The 13416-nt window shown below is 40.2% G+C and overlaps 1 protein-coding gene across 1 annotated transcript in view; it reads right to left on the bottom strand.

Moving 5' to 3' along the window:
• LOC135547672 (heparan-sulfate 6-O-sulfotransferase 3-B-like) overlaps nt 1–9645 on the bottom strand; it is a 149707-nt gene extending 140062 nt beyond the window's left edge. Inside the window, exon 1 of the mRNA XM_064976868.1 lies at nt 8643–9645. Within this exon, the coding sequence (XP_064832940.1) occupies nt 8643–9181 (539 nt within the window). The 5' untranslated portion in view covers nt 9182–9645. The remainder of the gene's footprint in view (nt 1–8642) is intronic.
• Between the last annotated feature and the right edge of the window lie 3771 nt (nt 9646–13416).

Here is a 13416-nt window from a genome sequence, read left to right as displayed (position 1 = left end):
AATCAAAAGAACTTCTGATTCCAGGAGTACCATGAGCTGTTGCTATTGTTAAGGTGTCTGATTCATCAATTTTACCTCCAATAGAAGTAGACAGACTTTTGTCAGAGGTTGCTTGTTGTGAGCGCCGAGGGAACTTTATGCACTTGGCCAGATGATTCTGCAACTTTGTTGCCTTCTTCACATATGATTTGGCACAGTATTTGCAAATGTACACAGCTTTTCCTTCTACATTAGCTGCAGTGAAATGTTCTCCATGCATCAGATAGTGCCTGTGGCATTTTCCTGTAAAGATTAGAAAAAAATGAGTAAAAAATAAATAAATACAATTTCTTGTAAAGATAAATAGTTAAGCAGTTAGATTAAACAAATCCATTGTAATATATATATATATATATATATATTTTTTTTTTTAATGGAAAACAGTTAGCAGGCTCAAACAAGCTAAAACACACATGGTAGCCAAAACTAACTAGCAGAAATGGTTAATAAGTTGGAAATTATTTAAACACACTTTGCTGTAGGCTACTATTTAATAGTTAACAAAAAATTATGTATGTCGTATAAAATAAATTCACCCCACCCAGTATTGATTCAAAACTTACCAGAAAGCATGTAGTCCTTGGCTCAGACGGTGTAGTAGTGAGGGCTCAATAGCATCTCATTAGTGTGCAAGATCTTGAAAAGCAGCTAATGTGATGGAAGTGTGCACTGCACATGTGATGGAAGAATGCACTGTGCATGCAGAGGGTTGAAATTCCATTGAATTGGGGATAGTTTAACCAAAACACGCCACAATACCTACAGTATAATTGCCTTTTGTGTATCCCACAAAAAAAAGGTTTACTGTTATAAGCTAACTTTTTTTGATGAATTTAAGCTAAATTAACTTTCCCATGGAAATTTACCGGAATGTTTCCGACCCTTTCCCTAATTCGGAGTATTGGTTTGGTGCATGAAAAGGCTTTAGTTGGGTTTCCTTCTTCCCATGTTATTGTTGAGGCTCCGGGGCCATATGTGTTGGTACTTTTAATCTTCACACCTCAGATCAGATGAGCAGCCCTGGTAATTAAGACGGAGTGCATTCTGTGTCTAGCAGACAAAGGCCTGCCTCCTGCAGAAGGTCATCAGATGACAGAGGACCGGAGAGGTCAATCCCAGGAAGACAGCAGAAGGTTTTTCAATGCTTTGGATTCGGTACATATTGTTATGGTCTTCCTGTACAATTCAATAGTTATTCAAAACACTGTAGCCAATCCATAAGATTCTAAAGTAGACAAATATGTATAACGGATGTCACGTTGCTTGCTTAACGAGTACCACTTCCTACGTGTTTGTCTGAAAAAGCTGAATCCACTAATTGAAAGGGGTGTCCAGGTCCTTTTGTATGTGTATATATACAGTAGCAATCAAAAGCTTGGACACACCAACTCATTCAAGGGTTTTTCTTTATTTTGCTATTTTCTACATTGCAGAATAATAGGGAAGATATCATAACTTTGAAATAACACATAACACATATGAAATAAAAAGTGTTAAACAATTCAAAATATACTTTATATTTGAGATTCTTCAAAGTAGCCACCCGTTGCCTAGATGATAGCTTTGCACACGCTTGGCATTCTCTCAACCAGGTTCATGAGGTAGTCACCTGGAATGCAATTCAATTAACAGGTGTGCCTTGTTAAAAGTACATTTTTTGGAATTTCTTTCCTCTTACATCTATGGGGGCGCTATTTCATTTTTGGATGAAAAAACGTTCCCGTTTTAAACAAGAGATTTTGTCACAAAAAGATGCTCGACTATGCATATAATTGATAGCATTCGAAAGAAAACACTCTGACGTGTCCAGAACGACCAAGATATTCTCTGTGCGTGCCCTAGAACATGAGCTTCAGGCAAAACCAAGATGAGATGGCATCCAGGAAATGAGCAGGATTTTTGAGGCTCTGTTTTCCATTGTCTCCTTATATGGCTGTGAATGCGAGAGGAATGAGCCTGCCCTTTCTGTCGTTTCCCCAAGGTGTCTGCAGCATTGTGACGTATTTGTAGGCAGATCATTGGAAGATTGACCATAAGAGACCACATTTACCAGGTGTCCGCCCGGTGTCCTGCACCGAAATTGGTGCGCAAAAGTCACCTGCCAGTATTTTTCCATGGGATACAGAGAGGAAAGCAAGCTTCCACGAACTGCATATCAATGAAGAGATATGTGAAAAAACACCTTGAGGATTGATTCCAAACAACGTTTGCCATGTTTCGGTCGATATTATGTAGTTAATCCGGAAAAAGTTTTACGTTGTAGGTGACTGAATTTTCGGTTCGTTTCGGTAGCCAGACGCAATGTAGAAAACGGAACGATTTCTCCTACACACAGACGCTTTTAGGAAAAACTGCGCATTTGGTATGTAACTGAGAGTCTCCTCATTGAAAACATCAGAAGCTCTTCAAAGGTAAATGATTTTATTTATTTGGTTATCTGGTTTTTGTGAAAATGTTGCGTGCTAAATGCTACTCAAAATGCTATGCTAGCTTTGCATACTCTTACACAAATTAGTCCATTTCTATGGTTCAAAAGCATATTTTGAAAATCTGAGATGACAGTGTTGTTAAGAAAAGGCTAAGTTTGAGAGCAGACGCATTATTTTCATTTTATTTGCGATTTTCAGAAATCGTTAACGTTGCGTTATGCTAATGAGCCTGAGGCTTTAGTCACAAACCCGGATCCGGGATGGGGAGTTTCAAGAAGTTAACTTTTTGCTGAAAGGGTGCAGTATATTCACGTCCGGATGAAATGCATGCCCAAATTCAACTGCCTGCTACTCATCCACAGAAGATAAGATATGCATATTATTAGTAGATTTGGATGGAAAACACTCTGAAGTTTCTAAAACTGTTTGAATCATGTCTGTGAGTATAACAGAACTTATTAGCAGGCAAACCCCCGAGGACAAACCATTCAGATTTTTTTTGAGGTCACTCTCTTTTCAATGTGTTTTCATTGGGAATCTAGATTTCTAAGGGAACATCTTGCAGTTCCTATCGCTTCCAATGGATGTCAACAGTCTTTAGAAATTGGTTGAGGTTATTGCTTTGTGTAATGAAGAAGTACGGCCATCTTGAACGAGGGTCACTTGAAGTGTACTGTTAGATAGAGGTGCGTGACCAAAAAGCATGCTTCAGTTTGTTTTCTTCCTGTATTGAACACAGGTCATCCTGCCTTCAATTTGATTGATTATTTATATTAAAAAATACCTAAAGTTGTATTATAAAAGTAGTGTTAAATGTTTTGGCAAAGTTTACAGGTAACTTTTGAGATATTTTGTAGTCATGTTGAGCAAGTAGGAACCAGCTTTTTTTCTGGATCAAACGCACCAAATAAATGGACATTTTGGATATATATCGACGGATGGACGATAGAGTGCTGCATCAGATGACCTGGCCCCCAAAAATCACCCAACCGCAACCCAATTGAGATGGTTTGGGATGAGTTGGACTGCAGAGTGAAGGAAAGGCAGCCAACAAGTGCCCATCATATGTGGGAACTCCTTCAAGACTGTTGAAAAAGCATTCCTCATGAAGCTGGTTGAGAGAATGCCAAGAGTGTGCAAAGCTGTCATCAAGACAAAGCGTGGCTACTTTGAAGAATCTCAAATATAAAAATAAATATATAAATATATATTTCTATTTGTTTAAACCTTTTTTGGTTACTACAGGGTTCCATATGTGTTATTTAATGTTTTATTTCAAGTTTTGATGTCTTCACTATTAATCTACAATCGAGAAAATAGTAAAAATAATTAAAAAACATAGAACGAGTAGGTGTTCTGAAACATTTGACTGGTAATGTCTGAGGAAATAGCAAGTATTTTTTAAACGGTCTGTTTGAGATACACGTTTTTGAGGAAGTGTTTTTTTTCTCCAATTTATGCTTAGGCCACAAATACGAGTTTAGGATTAGTCAACAACATCATTTGGGTATGAGTTAAAATAATATGACATTATAAAGTGAGATTTTCACTGAACTGTTTAAGAAATTGAACATCAGGTCTGGAGGACACATTACAATTCATGCCACAGACAGTGAGCAGTGGAGGTACAATTCTTAAAAGGAAGCTATAATGGATTAGATTAGAGATTACATGGTTGACTTGACGATTATAGAGAGCGTTGGCATAGAAACAGATACCAGACAAAAGGGTAAAGATCACACAACCCACACTATGGACTGGCATGCTTTCAGACAGTCCTCTTGAATAACCCTCCTGTAATCCAGCCCCCCCCCCCCAAAAAAAAAAAATATATAATATATATATAAAATCGAAGAATTTCTCAATGGTGTATACACTGACCACATCATGTTTGAACACGAATAGCGAAATGAATAGGCTACACTGTAGATGTCGATTTGAATGGCTGAAGACAGGCCAGAAGTGTAAACGGCAGTTTGTGTGTGTTCACTACAGCTCAAGAGGTCGATAGTGTTGGAAATGTTTCTGAGGAAACAGAGCTGCGTTCAGAATCCTCCAGGGAGGCTCTGAACCTTGTGACTGGCCAACATCCCTTATGTTCTACATCAGTTTCCATGCTATCTTTTCATAGTGGTGAAGGAGAGAGAATCTTCTTCACACTAAAGACGGATGAACTTCATGTGACTTTCCCACCCTTCCTAACCTTGTACCCTGTGATGTTTCCAGGCGAGTTCAAGGGAAAGTGACAAGCAGATCAAACAGAAAGCACTTACTTAACACTTCTGGGCATATAGCAAGCATCGCCAATTCCTAGCAGTGGCAACATTTTATGCTTCAGTTAATTGTTATTGCAGAGATGCCCATTTTATTGGTAACACCTTATAGACTTACACATTCCACTCCACCTGACACAACTCATCACTGTAACCAAACTTTTATGATATTTCAGGTTTCTATCACATCCATCCACTGTATTCTGCAGCACTAGCTCTCTGTGCAGAGAGTAATTGATAGCCACCAGCTGCATTTGAAATCTCCCGGTTAACTGGTCCACCATCGCTATCACACTGCACACTGCCCTATCCCATCTGGACAAGAGCAATCAAATCAAATCAAATCAAATGGTATTGGTCAAATACACGGGGGGGGGGAGTCCTTGTTAGCGGGCTGCGAAGGTGGCACTGTATTATCCTCAAATTGGGCAAAGAAGGTGTTTAGTTTGTCTAGAAGCGTGACGTAGGTGTCCAACTGGCTGGTTTTCTTTTTATAGTTTATATGATTTTCTGTAGACCCTGCCAAATACGTCTCGTGTCTGAGCCGTTGAATTGCAACTCTTTGTCCCTGTACTGACATTTTGCTTGTTTGATTGCCTTGCGGAGGGAAAAACTGCATTGAATATATTCAGCCATATTCCCAGACCTCTTTCCATGGTTAAAAGCGATGGTTCGCACTTTCAGTTTTGAGCGAATGCTGCCATCCATCCATGGTTTCTGGTTAGGGTAGGTTTTAATAGTCACAGCGGGTACAACATCTCCAAAGCACTTCTTCATAAACTCACTCACCGAATCAGCGTATAGATCGATGTTGTTCTCTGAGGCTAACCGGAACATATCCCAGTCCGCATGATAGAAAAAATCTTGAAGCGTGGATTCCAATAGGTCAGACTAGTGTTGAATGGTTCTCGTCACTGGTACATCCTGTTTGAGTTTCTGCCTTTAAGATGATAGGAGCAAGATAGCGTTGTAGTCGGATTTGGAGGGCGGGGAGAGCTTTGTATGCATTGCGGAAGTTAGAGTAGCAGCGATCGAGTGTATTACCACCGAACGTTGTGCAATCAATATGCTGATAGAATTTAGGTAGCCTTGTTCTAAAATTTGCTTTGCTCAAATTCCCAGCTACAATAAATGCAGCCTCAGGATATATGGTTTCCAGTTAATATAGAGTCCAGTGAAGTTCCTTGAGGGCTGTCTTGGTGTCTGCTTAGGGAGAATGTACACAGCTGTGACGATAACTGACGAGAATTCTCTTGGGAGGTAATATGGCCAGCATTTGATTGTAAGGAATTCTAGGTCGGGTGAGCAGAAGGACTTGAGTTCCTGTATGTTGTTATGATTACACCATGAGTCATTAATCATGAAGCATACACCCCTCCCTTCCTCTTCCCAGAGAGGTGTTTATCTCTTGTCGGCACGATGCGTGGAGAAGAACGGTGGAAGAACCGATTCCGACAACATATCCCGAGAGTGCAATGATTCTGTGAAACAGAGAATGTTTCAATCTCTGATGTCTTTCTGGAAGGCAACCCATGCTCGAATTTAATCTACCTTGTTGTCAAGAGACTGGACATTGGCGAGTAGTATACTCGGGAGTGGTGGGCGATGTGCATGTCTACGGAGCCTGACCAGGAGGCCGCTCCGTCTGCCTCTTCTGCAGCTCTATTGTTTTGGGTCGGCTTCTGGGATTAGAGCCATTGTCCTGGGTGGTGGTTCAAACAGAGGATCCGCTTCGGGAAAGTCGTATTCCTGGTAATAATGTTGGTAAGTTGAAGTCGCTCTTATATCCAATAGTTCCTGGCTGAATGTAATAAGACTTAAGATTTCCTGGGGTAACAATGTAAGCAATAATACATAAAAAAATAAAATAAATACTGCATTGTTTCCAAAGGACTTGAAGCGAGGTGACTATCTCTGTCGGCGCCATCTAGAATACCTATATAAGAATGCTATTAAATGACTACAGCTCAGCATTCAACACCATAGTACCCTCCAAGCTCAACATTAAGCTTGAGGCCCTGGGTCTCAACCCCGCCCTGTGTCCTGGACTTTCTGATGGGCCACCCCCAGGTGGTGAAGGTAGGAAACAACATCTCCACTTCGCTGATCCTCAACACTGGGGCCCACAAGGGTGCAGGCTCAGCCCACTCCTGTACTCCCTGTTCACCAATGACTGCGTGGCCATGCACACCTCCAACTCAATCATCAAGTTTGCAGACGACACAATAGTAGTGGGCTTGATTCCCAAACAATGACAGCCTACAGGGAGAAGGTGAGGGCACTCAGAGTGTGGTGTCAGAAAAACAACTTTCTCACTCAATGTCAACAAAACAAAGGACATGATGGTGAACTTTAGGAAACAACAGAGCACCCCCCTATCCACATCGACGGGACATAGTGGAGAAGGTGGAAAAATTTCACTTAATCTGCGTACACATCACAGACAAACTGAAATGGTCCACCCACACAGACAGTGTGGTGAAGAAGGCGCCACAGCGGCTCTCCAGAGGGTGGTGCGGTCTGCACAACGCATCACCGGGGACAAACTACCTGCCCTCCAGGTCACCTACAGCACCCGATGTCACAGGAAGGCCAAAAAGATCAAGGACAACAACCACCCGAGCCACTGCCTTTTCACCCCACTGCTATTCGGGAGGTGAGGTCAGTACAGGTGCATCAAAGCTGAGACCGAGAGACTGTAAAACAGCTTCTATCTCAATGCCATCAGACTGTTAAACAGCCATCACTAACTCAGAGAGGCTGCTGCCTACATAGACATCATTGGCTACTTTAATAAATGGATTAATAGTCACTTTAAATAATGCCACTTTAATCATGTTTACATATCTTACATTACTCATCTCATATGTATATACTGTATATACTGTATCTTATACCATCTATTGCAGTGGTCGCACCGACTTTTCGACCTGAATATCACTGACATCATGATTTGACCTTGTTGACCATTAGATGCAGGTACCATCAGTCCAGTAAAATAAAAAAGCTAATTATTTCAATTCATGCTCCACAGTGCCTCACAAGTGCTAAACCAACTGATCTATTTTGTTATCAAAGCTCGAGTTTTGAAATATAACATGGTCTGATTAACAATACTGTCAGGTCAATCATATAGCCAATATGCTGTGATAATGTATTAGACCTACCGCCCAAACCGTATTCCTACTAAACTGTTTGTGTGAGGTTAATGTAAAAAAATAAATATCTGAGCAGTAGATCTCAGCTTGCTTTTCGACTGCAAAAGTGATCTTGACTCAGAAAAGGTTGGTGACCACTGATCTCTTGCCTATGCTGCTCGGCCATCGTTCATCCATATATTTATATGTACATATTCTTATTCCATACCTTTAGATTTGTGTGTATTAGGTAGTTGGGAAATTGTTATATTACTTGTTAGATATTGCTGCACTGTCGGACCTAGAATGACATCATTTCACTACACTCGCATTAACATCTGCTAACCATGTGTATGTGACCAATAAAGTATCATTTGGATTTGATTTGGATGTCTCTATCCCTGAGACCTGTAAAACATCACCAACAACTCAGTGTTGTTTCAGGTAACTTAAAATGTCTGTTTTGCATTACAGCTCATAGTCTCGAAGTTCAATGTTTAACTGTAAGTACGCTATGCTGCAATTGCAGAAGTAGAAGCACTTTTTCTTGAAGGCAATGCTACTGAAAGTGTGATTGTCAATGTAAAGGTATTTCTCGAGTATAGTAAAATGTGTATACACACACACACACACACACACACACACACACACACACACACACACACACACACACACACACACACACACACACACACACACACACACACACACACACACACACACACAGAGAAACACAACAGATCACATAGAATGTTATACAGTACCTTTTGTTCTTTTGAGCTTTCTTCTTGTCCATTATGACAGGTACACAGTTGGTGAGCTCTGTCCAGTCGGCATGCAAACCACAGCTCCAGCCCGTAGAGAACCGAGAGAACAGCCAGGACTCGTCTTTGCCTGGTCGGTGGCATGTACATTTCTTCTGCCCTGACTTACAGTCGCATGGCTGCTCCAAACGAATATTCCTAACTAAGTGCCTTCCAAACGTGGTTCCACCAGTCTTTTGAATGTGTAAAAACACTATAACATCGTCTCCTTTGATATTGAAATCCACGTGCCGCTGAAGGTCTCGTTCAGTAAAGTTGAATTTTGATGGCAATTTCGGAGGGCTGTCATCCTCCAGTTCTGTGTAAAAGTCTTCGTTTGTCCGATATTGGGTAGAAAGTAGACTGGCCCCTCTCAATTTATCCCCAGTATTAAAGTGGCAAGAATTGCTGCCAGCTGGACAGATATATTGATAGCCTATCATTACAAAAAGAACAGCTAAAATAGGAACTAAGATCAGCTTATTGGATTTCTCATCCATTATAACAATAAGGTGTTTTCATATTAGTGTGAATTATTACACATTATCCTTTCAGTAGTTGCTTCTTGATTCATCATAATAATGTCTACGGACCTTCAAAGTGCCACATGTTGATGGACAAGACCTATCAAAAAGCGTATTCTGGTCTAAACATGTAGCCTACCTTAATGTTTTAAGGATACGGCATTCATATTCATCAACGCAGATCATTTAAAACAAGGCAGGTTTTGCAACAAAAAAAGCATGTCATATTTCGGTTACATATCCCTTGTTGGTTGTCGGAACTTCACAGACGGTGCTGCATACTAACGTCCCTCGTACTTGAATTTTAAGTGGAAGCGAGCCATTCAAAATGTTTCATTCTGATCCCACAAAATGACAATTTACGTCTCGCGAAACAATCCCGTCTGTTTAAATTCAGCACCACAAACATGCATGTAGGCAGGAGGTTACTGGAGAAACGTCAGACGTTATCCTTGTGAGGCAAGTGAATGCAGCTCCGACTACAATGGGATGGGTCCTGAAACGTCCTCATACATCGCGCGGTTTAGTTTGTTTCAAATATTGTAGGCTACTACTTGAAGATGCTGTATCCAAGACTCCGTGATCATGTTACGCACTCTTCGTTGTCATATCCTATCTATTGATTTATGTGGACACATATTGTAGGCTACCTTGGCTATAGGCTAGCATAGGAGAAAGGGCTCATAATCTTATCTCGTAGTCGTAGAACAGATCGCCTGCATTTAGCTCTTACCGATCAGTCAGCACACACAAGTGACTGGACAACCGAAAGTCGATGTTCGTAAAATAATCTATGAGCAATTGAGAACGGAATGTGAGTTTAGTGCTGGGAAATTAGCAAATAGTAGATTTTATACTAAGAACATTTAACCAAAAGCACGTTGAAATTTTCTACGAAATGGTTAGAATAATAAAATAAAAACGACAGCCAATCGAAGGTGGGAAAATGTATCCAGTCTAATCCAAATACTGTAGGCTACAAACTTCATGCAGCCTGTTTCATGCATTGACATATGGTTGCATGAGAGCCAAAAACTATTGAAACACAGTTTGCACGATGTTAATACATTCATTGAAAAAATAAATATAGACGTGAAATATATATATATTTTTTTTAGGATCACCATTCGTGGGAATGAACCATCATCACTTTCAACTTCAAGCACCATGGACAGATCCCAGGTATCGCGTAACAATAAAATGGGCTTTTCTAAATTGTTGACGCATACAATCTACTGCAAATTGTTGATGCATGGAGTCTTCTATAAATTGTTGACTCATGGTTTTGACAATCGGTAGTGAGGATGATTCATTCCCACGAAGAACACTTTGTGGGAAAAAATAGCCTTTAGCCCACAGGACATTGTTGGTGAATCGTGTTATTTGCTGTGTTATAGCCTATGTTTTAGAATCTCTCTATCCAAATAGATTACATGTATATTGCAGTCTACTTATTTTGTTTCAGGAATCACATTATGTGGGCTAACTATAGGGGACTAAATATTAACCAAATCCAGCCTAGTTCCAAGTCGCTCTGTAAGTCGCTCTGGATAAGAGCGTCTGCTAAATGACTTAAATGTAATGTAAATGTAAGTCAAAATGATTTTTAAATAGGCCTACTTCACACACAGCAACTGCTTAACCTCATAATGGTTGGCTGTGCTGTTGTACATGTGAAAATCTGATTGGGATTTCAAACCAATATTAGCCGGATGTTGTTGGTATTAAGGCTTAGAAGTGACAATGGACAGCAAGCTCGTGCTTTACGGTGCGTGGTCACTGGTCCCAACCTTGAGCTCCTGTGGGAAGATGGAATAGGAGGGGTGGCAAGAAGGCCTGCTTTAACACCCACGAAAGGACAAAGTCATCAGGACTGTGCTACACATGGATTGCATTAGCTGCCAGTGTTCAGCAGAAGAACACAGAAAAAGCAGAGGAAGTTAGCTGAGGCCTGACTACATTTACATTTACTTATCCTTATCTTATTACTTATCCTGACTAACAGATGGTCTGACACTGTGAGGAACACCACTAATGTGTTCTTTTCAGAGATGTACCACAGAGTTCAACCAAACCACATTCAGAGTGTCTCTGAGATGTGGAGGAAAATGGTAAGAATCAAAGGGTCATGGAAATGAAAAGGGTCGGTCCACTCACAAAGAAAAAGCATGATTTCCTATAGGCCTTGAAGTCCGAGAAGTAAATGTATTTCTCCCCACTTATGCGGTGTCGGTATTCCAGACACATCAGGGTCATTGGTTCTTATTTTTGGATTAAAACAAATGTTTTTTTATGGTAAAGATTATATTTCCGTTGTTTTTTATTTCCACTACAGGAGCCAAAGTCTCAACATATGCTTTCGTCTGGATATGGTGTTGAATAGGCCATAAAAAGAACTGAATACAAAGCTGTGAATGACACACAAGTAAACCGTGTGTTTGTGTCACGGCTTCCGCCGAGGTTGGCTCTCCTGCCTGTTCAGGCGGTGCTCGGCGGTCGTCGTCACCGTCCTACTAGCCACTACCGATCCCTTTTCGTGTATCTGTTGGTTTTGTCTGATTGGTTTCACCTGTGTGTTGTTTAGTTAATTAGTGTCTGTATATGTAGTAGGTTGTCCCGCCCTTGTTTTGTGCAGGATTGTTATTTTTGTATTCATGTCAGTCGGTGTAGTTCTTGTGTTGTTATTCTCCGGTCTGTCTTTAATCCTGTGTTGGATTGTTCACCCTGTGTGTGTTGGGTTGACCGTGTTTTTTGTTCACCGGAGAATAAACTGTCATATCACTATCTGCTCTCTGCGCCTGATTCCACCCACCTTGTTAAGACGTGACAGTTTGTGCATGTCTATTCTGTATTAAAATATATTCAACAGTTGCTAATTGAAGAACATTAATGGCAACTCTATTACTTTTCAATACAGAAAGGAACAGTATACAGTGAACAGGATGACATTGATGAAGTCCACGGCTTTCTCGTCTGGAAATTGACGTAAGTCAATGTATATGTAAGTCAATGTATATGTAAGTCAATGTATAATTCGATTGGAACAATATAATCAGCTAGAGGCTCTCCGCAAGCATCTGTTGGAGAGCACCAACGATATGGCCACTCTCAAAGTGTGGGATCTTCAAAGTGGTACTGGAACAACCATTATTTATGCTACAAGTTTTTCCTGACCACATGACCTGACTAATTAGAACTAGACTGCAGGGTAGACCTAGTGGTTAGAGTTGGACTAGTAACTGGAAGGTTGCAAGTTCAAACCCCCGAGCTGACAAAGCACAAATCTGTCGTTCTGCCACTGAACAGGCAGTTCCTGTTTCAATGATGTTCCTAGGCCATTATTGAAAATAAAAAAAATAAGAATTTGTTCTTAACTTAACTTTGTTCTTAACTTGCAACCTGGTAAAATAAAGACAGTAAAAACTCATGGCCCTACCCATTAGCAAAGGGCTTACCACTGAATCCGTGACTGTGAGGAGCGCTGTGGTAACAGTTTGATTAATGGGAATGAAATAGAAATCATAGCACTATACTTACTAAAGCAATCAATCATGTTATTATGTACAATATTATTCTGTACAATAGAGAGATTGCCAAGCACATGATCAATGGACCGGGCCACATGTGTTATGGCTTTGATTGTATGAATGGAAATTAAAAGGGAAAGAAGCTCTCAATAACTCAATCAGTTCAACACAGCATGGTATGATGTCCTGATAGAAAGGTGTTGATTCTATTTGAACATTTTTGACATTGAGCTAATGATATGTGTACAGACTTTGCAGTACACAGAGTACTTCCGAATCAAACAAATAATATATTATTTATTGTATATTATTTTATTATATAATATTTTATTTAATCTGTATGATTATTTGTGTTTATGCATGGAACATTTTCAACAAGCACTACAGGCATGCCAAGGTGATGTACATTCCCAAGAACAATAATCAATTGGCTCAATTTAAAATAATTGTAACTTTTGATGAAAATGAAAAATGTTTCATTGTGTAGATCTAAGCTTCCAGGCAGCTGCTTCCACCATTGTCTGTACCAAAGATTGATTCTCTGTAACATACCTAAGTCAGAATGTCACGGTCTTCCTCCTCTTCATCTGAAGAGGAGAGGCGAGAAGGATCAGAGGACCAATATGCGGCGTGGTATGTGTTCATAGTGAATTTTAATAAAGAGAACACTGAACACTACACAAA

The sequence above is a fragment of the Oncorhynchus masou genome, chromosome 10, assembly GCF_036934945.1.
Source record: "Oncorhynchus masou masou isolate Uvic2021 chromosome 10, UVic_Omas_1.1, whole genome shotgun sequence".
NCBI lineage: Eukaryota > Metazoa > Chordata > Actinopteri > Salmoniformes > Salmonidae > Oncorhynchus > Oncorhynchus masou.
The sequence above is the reverse complement of the archived record's forward strand: the minus strand, read 5'-3'. Positions and strand labels throughout refer to the sequence as shown.